Source organism: Ictalurus furcatus, chromosome 4, assembly GCF_023375685.1.
Source record: "Ictalurus furcatus strain D&B chromosome 4, Billie_1.0, whole genome shotgun sequence".
Lineage (NCBI taxonomy): Eukaryota > Metazoa > Chordata > Actinopteri > Siluriformes > Ictaluridae > Ictalurus > Ictalurus furcatus.
Genome location: NC_071258.1, coordinates 10,492,450 through 10,509,106, shown reverse-complemented (window position 1 = coordinate 10,509,106; position 16,657 = coordinate 10,492,450). Strand labels below are relative to the sequence as shown.

Here is a 16,657-nt window from a genome sequence, read left to right as displayed (position 1 = left end):
TCAGTAACCACTTTATTCTAGTCAGGGTCGCAGTGGATCCAGATCCTGTCCCAGGACCACTGTGCACAAGAGGAAATACATCGTGGATGGGATTCCAGTCAATCGCAGGACACCATGAGCATTCACACACTCATTTACTCCTAGGGGCAATTTAACGTAAACAATCTACCTGCCACCCTGTTTTTGGGAGATGGGAGGAAACCAGAGAACCCGGAGAAAACCCAAGTGGACACAGACCCACAAAATCCTCACAGACCATAGCCCAATCCCTAATTAGAAGAATATTACAGAAGAATTTATATTTAAATGTTTATAACAGTATGTTATTTTCATGATTAAACAATAAAGAAAGTATATTCCAACACACTGTTCTGTAAGTCTTTCTGTTGAAAGTGGAATATTTCACTGTGAAATAAATATTTGAATCTGAAGAAAATCTAGAAAAATATTTTTGGTTTTGTTAAAGTCCCTGTAAAGTGCCCTGAAACGTACAATGTTTAATGTGTTGATATAGAAGTGTTGCAATTTCCACTGAAACAGGAAGTCAGGGCAGGACAGATTGAGTAGCTCCTCCCCCTTTTTTTAAATAGCCAATAACATTTAGCTTACCTCACAGCCCAGGCTATGCAGGTACTTGACAGTTAGTACTGTGGAACCTTAATATTGGGGGCAGGACACTTCAGATTCCAGAGAGTATTTGATTCCATATATCCATTTTCTATACTGCTTATCCTACAGGGTCATGAGGACCTGGAGCCTATCCCAGGGAGCATCAAACAAGGTGGGGAACACCCTGGACAGGGTGCCAATCCATCGCAGGGCACACTCACACACCCATTCATACACTATGGACACTTTGGACATGCCAATCAGCCTACCATGCATGTCTTTGGACTGGGGGAGGAAACCGGAGTACCCGGATGAAACCCCCACAGCACGGGGAGAACATGCAGACTCCGCACACACAGAAAAGCAGCGGGAATCAAACCACAACCCTGGAGGTGTGAGGTGAATGTGCACGTGCTAACCACTAATCCACCATGCGATGGAGAGCATTTGATTGGAAGTGCAGAATGATGTCATCAAAATTGTTGATCCGTATTGGTGGTACAGAGAGAGACTGTAAATTTTTAATATGTATGTCTTCTAAATGCAAATTTTGTCATTGCTTTGCAGCACACTAACTTATGGATAACCTTAAGCCAAACATATTCATACTAAAAGCACAAAACTTAAAAATATATATTTAAGTATACAAATCTTTAATTACATAAAGCTTAATTTGCATAAATAAATGTACAATATAGAAAAGTTCCAGCACAAAAGATACAGAGAACTCTTTGTGCCTTAAACATGGAGTACTGCTGTGTTTTCGTTGTGCCAGTGTGAACGATAAGTGTTGATTCGTGTGAGTTTTGAACAAACGCTCGTGCAGTGTTTAATCGTGTGGAAGTTCTGAAGTACGAGACTGTAAAACGTCACTTCCTGTCTAATGCGGCCACACTGGCAAAAGAAAAAGGAGCAAAGTAGAGCGCCACGTCCACGTCACGCAAAGTGTGAGTGTGCTGTACGTGAGAAGGGCGGAGAACTTAAGATTATTTCTGAGTGAAATTTTTTATATTATAAAAAAAAACACAAAAAAAACCCCCCAAAGCTCCAGGTTACTGTAAGAGAGGCAGAGAGAAGCGGGCAGAAGTGCAGGTTCAGAGGGAAAACAGCTGCTACTAAAGTAAGTACATCACGTCGCTAACGTTAGCTAGCAGTTCAGAAAAGTTTTCATGTTCTGGAGGGCAACATTTACACCGAGCTGTGAGGTTAACTAGCTAGAATAACTGTATAGGAGTCATAACATAAGCATTGTTCTGGTTAGTAGTGGTAGATATTTCGGTTATCGACATGTGTCTATACATATATATATTTATATAGGCCTATATATTTGTATTTTGCTGGTTGTTGTGATGGCCCATTTTGGGCTGCAGAATAACAACCTCCCTTGTGCTGGATGATGTCCCTAAACATGCCTTTTATTTATTTCCCTCTTAATTTCACTTTCTAACCTTTTACAGTCAGTAGCAGTGTGTTTGTAGCCCATTATAAAAGACACACTTACACTTTACTGTCTAATTAGCATTTGAGCTTTTGTTCATGTTACACGCATTGATTTCTGATTTATGTAACTTATCAAGTCAGCCTGTTCGATTTTCTTGTTAAATAAGGGCATCCTAAGTGAGTTATTCCGTAATAAATAATGTTTTCTGAAGTCATTTCTAGCCAGATTGATGGAACTAAGCCCTGAAGAGAGGCACATTGCTGTACCCTTCATGCCTACGTGTAACTGCACTCAGTGCATGACTTGTTTTTTTTTCTTGGGCTTCAGGCTCATGTTCAGCACACTCACTGGAAACACTGAAGGCCTGTATTAAAGGAAAACCTCGACACCGAATGACTTTAAAAACGTGATCTATGGTGTGATTTTTCAAGAGCATCCAAAGATTTATTTTTGTAATGAAATTCTGAGATGCCTATTTATTTATTTCCCTTTACTTTCTTTGTTCATCTAGCTGTCCTTAGTATTGCTGGTGGGAATTAATTGCGCTTCACCTTGACCAAAAACGAGCGCTGCAGCAGCGCTTTAGTCCTTAAATCTGTCCAGATCTCTCACTTCATCATCTGTACACCATCATGCTCTTCATCTCATAGCTCACTATCTAGCCAGGCCTCTGCTTTAGCTCAGGGCAGCTGTCTCCTATACCTGTATAGCGTTCTCGCATTTGAACTCCTTCAATATTTACAGTCTCCACTATTACTACACTGGATTTCTCATAAATATGACACTGAACATCACTAAAATGGTGAGTGAGAAAAGACGTTCATGCTGTTTTATTCTTAGGAGGTCTCACGGTTATGCCTATTCCATATAAATGGCATTGTAACTGCGCTAGCAGTGTCCATCTTTGATATCAGCATGTAACATAATCCATACGCCCTCTATATTGCCTTTAAAGAAAACAGAACGCTTACAAATGTGTATTCAGTGGTGTTTGGATGTGTAGAGTAAACACAATCCTGACTGGCTGTGAACTGGTCAGCCTTGTTCTTTGTTGATGTAGGCAGCACACCCTAAATCTTAGTTAGTGCTTTGGTCCGTTTCATAAGTGTATGTTAAAAAAACATGTGAGTTTAAAGACTTTATTGTCATTGTACAGCTGTGCAAAACAACAAAATTTTGTTGGTATCACACGTTCTCAAACATTTACAAAATTTGCAGATGACGTAACGGTCATTGGCTTGATCACGAACAGTGATGAGTATGATGACCGCATGGTGCTCCAACGATAATCTCATCCTTAACACCAAGAAGACAAACGAGATCGTGGTGGATTTTAGGAAGACAAGGAAAATTGATCTGAGTCCGGTGTTCATAAGCGGAGTAGCTGTGGAGAGTCACCTGTTTTAAATTCTTGGGGTTGAACATTACAGAGGATTTTTCTTGGACTACACACACCTCCACTGTCATGGGAAGGGCACAACAACGTGTTTTTATTTTCTGAGAAGATTAAAGAAAGTAAGGTTGCCTCAGTAACTTCTTATGAACTTTTATCGATGTGCAGTGGAGAGTGTACTGACATCACATCTTGGTATGGTAGTTGTATAAGAGGAACGCTGCAACAAGCTACCAAAATGGCACAAAATATCATTGGCGCACAGTTACCATCAGTTGAGGACATTTTATTTGTCCAGATGTCGGAGCAGAACCTCCAAAATTATTAGAGATCCCACTCACCCTGAACATTATTCCTCCCTTCGGGTAGGAGATATAGGACAATTTATTCTCGTACCACAAGACCGAAAAATAGCTCGTTTGCTAGAGCCGTACAACTTTTGAACATTTCCTGACTGGTATCCACCTATAAGTTATATTTGTAAACATTCTGATTTACCTTCCACAGAGCCACAATGAGCAAAATAGATGAGCCACAGCATGATGAGCCTGCATACTTAAAGGATGAACCTCCAGCAGGTAATTAGTTTCTTTTGAGGTTTTTTTAAAAAAAAAATTACTTTGGCATATGCCAATCAAACCTGGCATATGCAAGGGGTAGTACCTCTGTGACTTCACACGGTGGTGCTCTTGTGCCATCTAGCCCTCCATCTTCCAAGCAACCCCTATATTTAGATATTGTTGAAAAAACAATATCGACCTAATTTGCTAACTTGCACTATACTCCCCATTATCCCTTTTGATTACATTTAGTTGAAGAAGCCAAAGGTTGCGATCACAGTTCATTTATATTGCATCTTTTCTTCAGTGTATATCAGTAGGAAAATTCTTGGTGAAGGTCTATGAATGCAGACCTACAAACCTTCACGCATTTTATCTCGGAGCTCCACATGTTAACATCAGAGTATGCTAGAACATGATATTACTCAAAAAGTTAACTTTTTTCAGCCTAATTAAAAATGGCAGCTAAGCCTGTCAACACATAAATCTGAAATGCTTGACAATTCTAGATGTTTTTAACTCTCCAATATTAACTGACATTCTCTGGTAGCCCCGCCTCCTTCCCTTAATCTCACATATGTACTTAGACAAGTATATGGTTAAGATCAGTTACCTACAGTATCTCACAAAAGTGAGTACACCCCTCAAATTTTTGTAAATATTTGATTATATCTTTCATGTGACAACACTGAAGAAATGACACTTTGTTACAATATAAAGTAGTGAGTGTACAACTTGTGTAACAGTGTAAATTTTCTGTCCCCTCAAAATAACTCAACACACAGCCATTAATGTCTAAACCGCTGGCAACAAAAGTGAATACACCCCTAAGTGAAACGTCCAAACTGGGCCCAATTAGGCATTTTCCCTCCACGGTGTCATGTGACTTGTTAGTGTTACAAGGTCTCAGGTGTGAATGGGGAGCAGATGTGTTAAATTTGGTGTCATCGCTCTCACACTCCCTTATACTGGTCACTGGAAGTTCAACATGGCACCTCATGGCAAAGAACTCTTTGAGGATCTGAAAAAAAGAGTGACTTACATTTATCTCATTTATACAACTGAGCAGTTGAGGGTTAAAGGGCCTTGCTGGGATTTGAATTCATGGCCTTTCGATCAGTAGTCCAACATCTTAACCACTGAGCTACCACTGCCCATTTATTGATCTTTATTATTGCTATAATTTATGGGTAATTATTGCTGATCATAAGTATGTTATATTTTCCATTCTACAGATACAAATAAAGACCACCCTCAGGTTCAGCCGGGCATGTTTTCCAGAGTGACAGGAGGTCTCTTCAGTGTCACCAAAGGGGCTGTTGGGGCCACTGTTGGTGGGGTGGCCTGGCTTGGAGGGAAGAGCTTGGACCTCACTAAGACCGCAGTCACATCTGTTGCTGCTGTTCCTGGCATGGGAGTAGGATTGGTGAAAGGGGGCGTATCCGCAGTGGCCGGCGGAGTAACTGCAGTTGGCTCAGCAGTTGCTAATAAAGTTCCCATTGGAGGGGCCAAGAAGAAGGACAAGTCTGATTGAAGTGTATGAATTGTTGAGGGAGATGCTGTCATCAGTGACTTTGTTTATATGACTCCTCAGTGGATTGATGGCTGGTTTGATATTCTGCAAAATTATTTGTTGGAATCAGATCTATACGCTAGATCTGTTCTATGATTGAGCGACTTCAGTGTACTAGGAGCTTCTATCTGCTTCTCAGAAGAGGATGTTTCTGTGTCCTAAGTTTTGTCCTGTGTCCTGTGTTTTGGAACATGACAAGATGTGAATGTTTTGATCCTAGTAATGGCAAAATATTTTAATTTTTGAAGTATTAGTTGTTGAAACTTTGAGACTTGGGTGTTTAGTGAGGGACCACTGTAACATTGTCATGTTTCGCTAAGCCACATTACACCGGGTTTGTGTCTTTGACCATAAACTGGGGAACACACATATCTTTTGTACCAGAGCCTTAGGGGAAATTAGTACCATGAGCCATAAGTTGAATTAAGACTGGCATCACTTGGGTATCCCTCAATATACTGCAGGAGAAAATGTGATACTGTGGTGGGTTGATGGAAATGCTTCATCTCTCTGATTGATTCTGTTTGTGAGATACAGTCTCTGGGGTCCAGGCTGAACCTCTCATACAGCTTTGCTCATCAGTCCCTTTTTTCCACCAGCAATACAGAGAAATCCTGAACCTCCAGCCACAAACTAATGTGTTTACTGTGCACCAAAAAAAAACAGCTAAGGAGTTATTCCTGTGAGAATCTGAATACTGGTAGGAAATGTTCCTTAGCAAAACAGTTTGTAAGATTATTCAGTGAAATAGCTGTTTAGGTTAGATTATAATATCTGTTAAATAATGGGCCATTTTTCTGCTCTAGCCTTGCAGTGAAGATTGTCTATACAGGTTAGTATGTTCGACTATACTTGTTTTATTTATCCTAAATATTTTTCTCTCTCAGTGGCTTTCAACTTTTTTGTCCATTTCATAAATAGAAGTATTTTCCCAGGCCAATACTGCATTACATTTTTATATGGTGATAAAGTAAACGAGCAAAGACAGTATTTTCTCTAATATGTGTTCAAAATCTTTATTTTCCTACAACCAAAGAATGCAGAATGCTCAGTCAGTATGGGTCTTCTCTGTAATAAGCAATATGCTTTCTTTCCCCTTTTTTCCTTTCTTTCTTTTTTAAATTTTATCAATATAAGTGTATTCATTTTATACACAAATATGTAAGTCTACGCTTGAATATATAATGTGAATTAAATAAAGAAGTAGGGTTCAACATTGCATTGCATTGGTTTTGCCTCATTATAAATGGTGGGTAGTCATGGAAGCAACGCTTAGAGATCAAAAGTCACGCTTAGTTTCAAGGTCATTCCAAATCTGAGCACTGTGCAAGATACAGTGCCCTCCATTAATATTGGCACCCTTGGGAAGTATGAGTAAAGATGGCTGTGAAAAATTGTCTTTCTTGTTTAACCTTTTGTTAAAATTCACAAAAATACCCTGCTCTCCTGGTTATAAAAAAAAATACATACTGTGATGGGCTCTCACTACTAGACGTCATAGATCTTTTGCTCCTCAGAAAACCTTGCATAAACAACGTCATACTAACTAGGGACAGTAAGCTTGAGTTGATAACATTTCTTCTTGCCAAAGCAAAGGAACTACATGCCTAGCTTTTCTTCTTGGTTTACTTACAGGCACATCATTGAGACAGACTTTCAATAATGAAACCTATCTATCACTCTGTACACCTCAAAGCTCCTGTTTAAATGACTAGATTGTCAAGAGAGTAGGGAGAGCCAGAAAAAAAAGTCCTGCTGCCAAAAAATAAAATAGTTCTGACTTTTAACTGAAGTGCTCAAATAATTCAATTATATACAGTATGTGCATATAAAAACATTGTGTTATTTAATCAATTGTAATATCTCTGTGGATGTTTAATAGTTGCAGTATTTATGTAATTTAAAAAAATTATTCCTATTATATTTGTATTGGTTTAAGGTTTCACTTAAGTCACTTACCACTGTGGAAAAGCCTTTTGTCATGTTTGAAATTTAACAAGGGCAAAAGTTCATACATCTTAGAATTAGAGAAAAACAATAAGACTGATGAATCTAAAATGTGTGCTGTTATTGATATGCACCGATCTGAAAAGGCCTTGATATGCAGTGGCAATGCAAAAGGGCTGGCTGTTTAACCAGGATGAAAATAAGCGTTCTACTTCCTTATGTTTAGTGGGATGTTCCTCTATGCTCATTTACTTGTTGAGTACCAACAATTAAGTCCCCACCTGGGTAGCCTATTAAAGGTCCGTGTTACATCACACTCATCCTCTTTCTTATTCCAATGTCCAGATGTCATATACTATTGCACTCAAATCCTTGTTTCTTGCTAATTTTGCTATTGTTTAACCTGCACCATCAAAGGCGTGTGCTCTGCTGCACACCTTGGGTGATGCTAATTCTAGTGATTGACTTACAGTTATTCTCACCATGGTTGACCTAGAACACATGTATCACCATGTAGCTCTAAATGACGCATTTTTCCTGAATATAATTGAGCAAATCTCCTTAGCCGCACTTGCCAGTCATTTCACTGCTGTCCTAAGTTCTAATAATAACCATCTAGCTATCGTAAATCTTAGTCTTACTGCTTTTGGGAATAGACAGTGGTGGAAAGAGTACAAAACACTTGACTTGAGTAAACATGCTGTAGTAATAATCCACTTGAGTTAAAGTAGTGATAAAGAAAACTACTCAAGTAAGAGGTATTCTGCATTCCTGACCAAGTAGGACCTGGGAAGTGTCTGACTTCCCACTAGGAAAGACCTCTCCAACTCATAATTCTTATTCAGAAAGTTGGATTTATTTATTTATTTATTTTTTGAGCGCATCCAGTTAAAAGTCCATGACATTACTTCGACAAGGTGGCGCTTATAAATATTGTCACCATAGTAATAATTCACTGGAGTAAAAGTAGTGATCAAGAAAAATGTTGAAAAACTACTTGAGTAATTACTTTACAAATGATGTGTACAGATGACATCTAATCGGAAAATGTTCAACTGCAATTTGAGGAATGCATTTTTGAATAATTATGTTAACTAACCAAGTAAGTTATACTGAAATGAACGCCACCTAGATTGTCAACAATATAAAAAGAAAGGGAAGGATACCACAAGCTGGACTGTGAAATGCAAGTACCTCCACAGGTATTTTCAAAGGAGTTAACAAAGGGGTTAAAATTATACTGCAGCCAGCCTCTAGATGGCCTCAAAGACATTTTGGCTTAACTTTTGACCCCTTTTACAAAAGTGCAATTCAACAGGCTTGCTATTTAAGCTGACTTTTTTTTTTTTTAAGAGACACCTAAAATTAGAACTTGTGCAGCTTAAATCCAACCAACATCTGCTGTGATCCTTACTCATGTGGATTAAAGCTTCTTTGCAGTTTTTGCAAAAAGGGCTTTGGAAACTCGCTCATTAATACAGTATTGTGAATGTAGCCACGGTTAACTTGGATGGAAACTTCACTAAACCACACTCTCATCAGACTCCAGACAGAGTATAGGCTCTGGTGGGGCTTAATGTCCTATCAGTTAAACTGGTTTACACTAATTATATGTGCCATTTGTTGTCACTGTTCTCTCACTCCCATAACAGATACACTGGGAACCAAGGAAGTGAAGCAAAAAAATATGCTCAGCGAAGAGCTAGTAAAGGCACCACTGTGTATATACCATCTCCTCTGAAAGAAGAAAATATGTACACCCCATGGAAATTGTTGGCATTTTTGACATATTTGGACAAGCAAACATTTCATCCTCTTTTGACATTTTGTAGTAATGTTCACAATTGAATTTTTTAATTATAATGGAAAAAGTAAGTACCCCCATACATTTATCACACCTTCAAGTCCTTAAAATTAGAATCAGGTGTTTAAGATTGGGTGCCAGTGATTAGAAGCTGCTTAGGGAGTCTTATTTATAACCCTCTCATATCTAGTGTCTGGCATTCCCTTTGCTGTTGAGATGTGTGGTGTCATTATGCCAAGATCTAAAAAGTTCTGTAAGACCAGGACTGGCTGTCCCAGCAAATTCAGCCCAAGTGCAGACCATCTGATGCAAAAAGAAATCTCCAAGAACACCAAAATTTAATCACAGGATCTGCTAGTAAATCTTGCAGTTGTTGGTGTCAAAGTGCATGCTTCTACAATCAGAAAGAGATTGCACAAATTTGCCCTGCATTGGAGGCATGCCAGGAAGAAGCCGTTGCAGGACTACAATTTGCCAACGAGCATATAGGCAAAGACCATGCATTTTGGGATAATGTACTCTGGACAGATGAATCAAAGATAAAGTTGTTTGGCCACAGTAACAGCAGACATGTTTGGTGCAGACCAAAGACAGCTTTTCAGGAGAATCACCTCATACCAACTGTAAGTATGATGTAAAGTATGATGGTGGAAATGTTATGGGACTTCTGGAGGCAAATTGATGAGATATGAAGATTACACCTGATAGCAAGGCGATGAGCCTGGTGTTACCAACAGCAGGAGATGAAGAAGAAAGAAATGAAGCAGAGTAGCAGGCTGGTGGTCCTGAGGCACAGAACAATGATCAAGTCAAGACATGGCATGAAGCAATGGTATTGTTCATGTCAGTTATAGATAAGCTATTGGCAGGGATGAACTTGAGTTCTTGCAAAATAAACGTTTAGAATGACTTTTAGAACAATTTGAAATTAATTCCATCTCTTTTGGCCTCGTTTGATTTCATTGTCATTTCCTTTAACCAAATGTAACCATTTGTCATTTTCAAGTCAAACTGCTCTTACAATAGGCAAACGTTCCCCTCTTCTAACTGACCCCACCACATCTGCTGAATCTACATATGCTTCACATCTTTAAAAAAAAAAGTATATGAAATCACAGCAATGTTCATAATTGACAAGAAAAAAAACGGTAACGATATGGTATAGCCACTAAATGCTTGGAATGTATAATTCTTCAACTGTGATTCCTGTAAAATAAATGAAAATTTAAACGCATAAAAATGAAAGAATACACTATGAAGTGCAATAATTTATTTAAGTAATCATCTGTTTATATGAACATCAAGATTTCTCACTATACTCTCTCTATTCCTCAATAAGAAATAGACTGTATTAACAACAACAACAAAAAAAACAACTGCAAAGCAACTGCAAAGCATCTTGGTTTTTATTTCCAAGAAGTAGAGCCTAAAAACACTAATACAACATGCTTAAATTATTTGTAAAAACCCTCTGTATCTTTTTTCTCTTCTCACCTCTTCTCCAGTGTTACATTTCTGGATCAGTTTATGATATTAATACGATATCATTATGCAGTTGTAAAGATATTTTTTAAAAGCATTCCCATTATCCATGAACCTGATTTTATGTATTTTTATAATATTGCTATTGGTGATATTCCTGAATTTAAAAAAACTGTTTTAGTAAGTAAAGTAAGTGTGGATTAAATTGAAATGTGTCAACAGCAGTAAAATCATTAAGACTGGCAAGTCTTATCTTGGTTTGTGATCATACTCTTTATGTCCTTCATGTGGAATACACCAACACATTCCTTGCTTTCCTAATGGACATGTAATGCAACAGTGATTAAACTGCAGCTTAGTTTACTCTATTCAAAGAATTGACACCCATAACTGTAACTAATGTATAGGTAAAAATCATGAAATTATTCTCTTTTAAATGCTCTATGTTCTTCCATTTCTTCATCTGCTGATGTCTTGCCTTTGTTGGTGTTGAAACATCAGACTCTGTCTAGTTGCCATGGGCCTGTCCGTGTCTATAAAATGCCTCCATCTCATAAAATATAGAAACAATTAGAAATTATTTCAGATTGTAATATTGCTAATTACTCATTACAGAGTCCAGGTGCTTTAGCAATCACATTCCATCAATGAGCACAGTGGGGCAGGTAAGCATTTCATTATTCTAATTACAGACTTGCGATTTAATGTAAATTTAATTTTATTTTATTTAATTGTTAATTATTAATTATTAATTATACATTTAATTGATTTAATTTAAAGTTTCATAGGAGAGAAACAAGCTGCAACACACACTACATATTAAAAAACATCCTACACAGTTGTTACTAATGAACATTTGCGGTAGTATTAAGTTAATAATTTAGTGAAAAAAACACAGTAAATGAGTTACTGTAACACTGCCTTTTTGCGTGTAATCACCTCAGCAGAAACTGTGAGAAATGCATGCCTTGGTGATTAGCTGTCTTGCATACATTGGTGGCCAGATGATTCGAAAGTGGTTAAATCCAGGGTTTCTGCCCAAGATCATATCGCCCAATTTTGTTGAATCAATCAACTGACTTCACAGCATCCCATGAAGGTGAACCTACAGAGTATTCTTGTTATGTCCTGTACATTCACTATAATACTATTTGGACTGCACAATGGCGATTCAGTCATAAGATCACTTGGTCCATCACAAATAAAAGATGTGAGGATTGTCCCATCTAAATGGAGACTGGCCTACTATGTGATGGACGTCATCATCATGGCCTACAGACTGCATCATATTTCACTTTGTGATTTTTATTGAAAGGTCACGCCATGCAACTGTCTCAGTAGTAGCCAAAACAGAGTTGTCTATTCTAATTTGTTATCGATAAAATGATTGTCATTTATATGTAGCTGGAAGGGGTTAATGTAAATACAGTAGTGTACATTCACAAAATTGGGTGGTAGGAATTGAGAAAAATATAGTTTTGGCCTTGTATCATTGCCAAGATAGGGTCCTGGTAAGTGGAGATATTGGTGCAACTGTGGACAGTGGGTGTATTTGGCTTTATTACATTCTATTCAGCTAAGAAACTTTGAAAACTTCTTTAAAAACAACCACAGGGTGGGTGTTAAATTGGAGGTACAGTGTTACGAAATGAGTCTATAAACAGAAGCAAGCGCAGATCAAAGTCTTTATTCTCAAACAGAAGTCAATAAACATGAAACGCGGTCTAGACTGGAAGAGATAATCGAGGTTTAAATATGAAACTAGATTCCGAGGCATGGAACAAGAACAGGACACGAAAACACGACCGCTTGGCATACGTAAACGTATTCACCTATACATTCATTCAATACTGCACAAAGTGCACAGCAACACAAGGGCTTTAAATAACAAACATAATCACGCTTGAATACAGACAGCTGGGACCAATAATGACACACCCTCGAACATCAACCAATACCTGAACAGGAAGAGAACAAAACCAAAACAAAGGCACATGTCCATAGGAAACAGTCCTCATTATGTAATCTCATGCACACACGCGCGCTCTCCAGCTGTCCGTGCACATCGATGCCACAGTGCCATCTGCCGGCGAGATCGTGACATACAGTATATGTAGAAATTTGTGAATTTTCCTTTTAGCAGACACTTTGAATAATTCAAAGCACTGCTCATTACAGGATAAGCTGGAACATTAAAGGGTTATTTATATATTCCTTACAGTAAAGCCCTCACCAATGGGTTTAAATCACATTTAAAAATTGATTATTGAGGCTAAATCACTATGCACTTTCAACATGATTACTGGGAAACTGACCTTTACCTTCTCATTTTTTCTTCACAAACTAATTAAAAGTCCTTGGTTCCACTAAACTATTTGTTATGTTCCTCAGCTCCACCTCAGACTGTGCTATTTTGTAGCCCAATAAAGCCAAAGTATTATTACATAGTGTCTGCACTGTCTTAACAATGTCAAAGCCCAGATGCAGTCTCCAGCTCTCTGGTGTGGTTTTGGAGTCTCTGCTGGTGGAGAACCTTGACTTACTAGAGGAAGTGGCATTGGTGTTTTGAGATATCCATGTAAGAACTTTATTGTCTATATTCAAATCCAGGAATTTGTAGATCTCCTTGGCCTTAGCTTCGGGATTAATTGCTAGATCCTCATAGCGCACTAGTAGATACCGTCCTTGCAGCCAGGCTGGCTTCTTCAGACCAATATCCACAGAGTACACCATGTCTTGGCATGTTCTCGTGATCTGTGTCAAGTCCACATGATTTGGTTGCTTGTCTGTGGCATTCCAGATCTTCCAGGCAATGAACTGTTCAGTGAACGCAGTTATGCGTGATGCCAAGATTGCTCTGGGATCTCTTACCAGGTGAATAATCCTCAAGTCTAATCGTGGGTCTTCTGTTAGGATGCGGAGGTCACTGACCTGAGGGATCCGTACTGTCTTGATGGCCACGTGGCTTCTGGAATGGCAAACCATGGAGGCTAAAGTGAGGTTTAGGATTCGACACTTTTTGTGACACCAGCTCTCATCTGGCTGCCCTTCCATAATCTCCTTTTTACCCTCTTGACAGATGGGTGGTGAGCAGAGAGCATGGCTGGAGGCCTGACGGAAGAAAGAAGTTGTCAGGTGATCTTTAGGCTCTGGCTGGATGTAGTTCTCCAGGACATTAATGTAACAGGTATATAGGTTGAAGAGGAGGTCTCTGTAGAGTCCCTGCATAAATCTGTCAGTGGGCTTCCCAAGACACTTGCTGTAGTTGAAGATGGACTGTTGGGCATGGTAAAGTGGCTCAAACATGTAAAAGATATCTGGGTGTTGATTAAACAGCTGGCCAGCGAAGGAGGAGCCACTGCGGGTTTGTGAAAAAAGATGGATGTGCCTCCGAGCAGGTGCAGTGGTTGGTCTTGTGGGTACAGAGTTGTTTTTATAGGAAGATTTCAAGCTGTGATCTGGGAATAAAAATAGCAGACAGTTAGATTTTATGAGCTTATGGGTCACACAAAGCTCAGCAACAAAATACCCAGTTCCTCTAGTTTTTCTAATCAAACACCTCACAAATACAGCTTGAGAACATAAAGTTTTCCAATAAGTAGAGAATTACTCTATCTAAGCTCAACAATCAGCACATTTATGGCAACAAATGTAACACAATGTTAAAGACTACATTGTTGAGAACAATTGTGATAAGAATGTCAAAAAAGAGTAAAGCATTTGATTGTGTTTGACTTTAAATCTTAAATTAATAACTTCTAACTATAGCACAGAGTCAGACACACAAAGTGTAAATACAACTGATGAGAAGCTGATACGTGAGACTCTAGGGTGTGTGGAAGCACTTTGAGAGTAGACTACTGCATATCATTTATGAGATAAATGTGAAACCAATTACAGATATTACATCTTTGTGGCACAGCCAGTAGCTTCGCTCCCTCACAAATCCAGGGTCCTTAGGTTCGATCCTAAGCTCACGGAAGTGGTAGCTCAGTGGTTAAGGTACTTGACTACAAATTAGAATGAATGAGTAAGACACTGACTATACTTCTCACCCACTGACAAACCAAACAGCTACACTTTCATGAACACTGAGATGTGCATGATACTGGCATGCAAATCCCCAGCAGCAGTGATCTTTGATGCATGAGTCTATTCATAGCATAACCTACATGCCAAACATAGTCCCTAATTCTGTGGCACTGAAGGTGCTGTGACTCACCTTTCTCAGGGTATTTCTGGCATTGACTGAAGTCCTGGCATGGTCTAGGGAAAAAATCCTGAATGGAGCGGAGGGCTGTGTACTGCACCGCCAGACAAAAGAATACCAGCAACAGCACTAATTTCCATGAGCACTTCATAGTGGTCTGCTGCCATTCCATTCTCCAGTCTGCCAGACAGGATGCACAGACAAACAGGACACTCTGTTACTGCAATACCTATTTTGTCTAACCTTTAAAGTCTGCTCACTCTGCCCTGGCTTGGCTCTGGCTTCTGCTCTTTTATTATTGTTTTAATAGAAGACAGTGCTGACATTTAAGGCACCAATCAAAGATCCGGAAGGTGGTGAGAAGGAGGAGCTAGAGACTTTTATTTCCATCAGTGAGCACACCAAAAAGCTGAGTTTCTTTCTTTTGACAAAATAGTCAAACCACAACAACTGTCATAATCAAAAAGAGTCCTTATAGCCAAAAAACATTACCACTTGCATCCTTCTTTTCGTTTCATGTTCTGACCCCTTATAAGACAATTGTGGTGCTGTTCATATTGCACTGGTGAAACAATAAAATCCTATAAAAGATGCATGACACATTAGTCTGATATGGGGTTTTAAATTAAATTTAATTAAAATAAAATAAGTTTTCTATTACTATTACTATCTATTACTGCTATATATTACTATCTCTGGTACACTTTGTGTAGTTTTATAATGAAATGAGCTGTAAGTTTTATTGAGCATCTTGCAGAACCAGTTCTTCTGGAGACTTTGACTGTCACATTTGCTTCTTATTTTTGTTTTTAAATGTTTTTTGTACTGACTTGATAATGTAGAAGTCATAAAATAAAAAATATATTACAACGTTTGTACCTAAAAAAAAAAAGTATTATTTTGTATTTTTTTTGTATATTGCTAACATTTGATAGCGAATACTTGATTAGCTAAGTTAGCGAACACAACAAAAGCTACAGAATTTACAGATGAGACTGAGCTGCACTTGAAGCCCTGAACAGGTCAGTAATTTTGCTACATTTCCCTGCTTCTTTTTGGAGGGCTTTCCTCTTGCATGCCCTTTCCCTCTCTGATCCACCTGTCTGCTTCCTCTCCATCCTCAGTGAGGACCGTTCGCCAGAGCTGAGGCCAATGGTAGCATTGCTACCAAGACAAGCAGATTCATGATTTATTATTGATTTATTATTGAACGCCAAATTCTTAAAAGATCACTTGAGTACATGTCTTGGTCCATTGGAGAGAGGACCTCACCCCCACGCAGCGCCAAGAGCTAACAGAGCTGGTGGACCAGCTTACAGACATTTTATCATCCACCCCAGGCCTGACCCACCTGGTCCAACATGAGATCAAAACCCCAAAAGGAGTGGTGATCAGACAGCGGCCCTACCATATCCTAGAGGCTCGCCGTCAGGCTATTGTGAAGGAAGTTAGCCAGATGCTACAGGATTTTTGTAATGACTTCCGGAGGCTGAATCAAGTCTCAAAGTTTGATAGCTACTCCCTTCCCTGAGTTGATGACCTGGTAGATTGCCTGGGCAGGGCCCAGTTCATCTCCACCCTGGATCTGACCAGGATCATGATTCTGTGGTTGTCCTTGGATTTGATCTTATAACTCAT

The 16,657-nt window shown here is 38.8% G+C and overlaps 2 protein-coding genes across 2 annotated transcripts; one reads left to right on the top strand and one right to left on the bottom strand.

Annotated features, from left to right (window-relative positions):
• Positions 1-1,507: 1,507 nt before the first annotated feature.
• Positions 1,508-6,795, top strand: tmem263 (transmembrane protein 263). Its single transcript, XM_053622887.1, has 3 exons — positions 1,508-1,729; positions 3,951-4,021; positions 5,239-6,795. Exons 2-3 carry the CDS (start codon positions 3,958-3,960, stop codon positions 5,535-5,537), a joined length of 363 nt encoding a protein of 120 aa, XP_053478862.1. The 5' UTR covers positions 1,508-1,729; positions 3,951-3,957; the 3' UTR covers positions 5,538-6,795.
• Positions 6,796-12,481: 5,686 nt separating this feature from the next.
• On the bottom strand, positions 12,482-15,505 carry si:ch73-62b13.1 (Carbohydrate sulfotransferase 1-like). The gene is made up of 2 exons (XM_053622258.1): positions 15,032-15,505; positions 12,482-14,267 (listed from the first exon to the last, which is right to left on the bottom strand). Exons 1-2 carry the CDS (start codon positions 15,189-15,191, stop codon positions 13,153-13,155), a joined length of 1,275 nt encoding a protein of 424 aa, XP_053478233.1. The 5' UTR covers positions 15,192-15,505; the 3' UTR covers positions 12,482-13,152.
• Between the last annotated feature and the right edge of the window lie 1,152 nt (positions 15,506-16,657).

What these genes read in the sequence shown, in the direction of transcription:
- tmem263 (XM_053622887.1), top strand. Translation starts at nt 3,958, where the DNA reads ATGAGCAAAATAGATGAGCCACAGCATGATGAGCCTGCATACTTAAAG. An exon ending in AAAGGATGAACCTCCAGCAG is followed by an intron (nt 4,022 to 5,238) that starts GTAATTAGTTTC and finishes TCCATTCTACAG; the next exon opens with ATACAAATAAAGACCACCCT.
- si:ch73-62b13.1 (XM_053622258.1), bottom strand. Translation starts at nt 15,191, where the DNA reads ATGGAATGGCAGCAGACCACTATGAAGTGCTCATGGAAATTAGTGCTG. An exon ending in CCAGAAATACCCTGAGAAAG is followed by an intron (nt 14,268 to 15,031) that starts GTGAGTCACAGC and finishes TTTTATTCCCAG; the next exon opens with ATCACAGCTTGAAATCTTCC.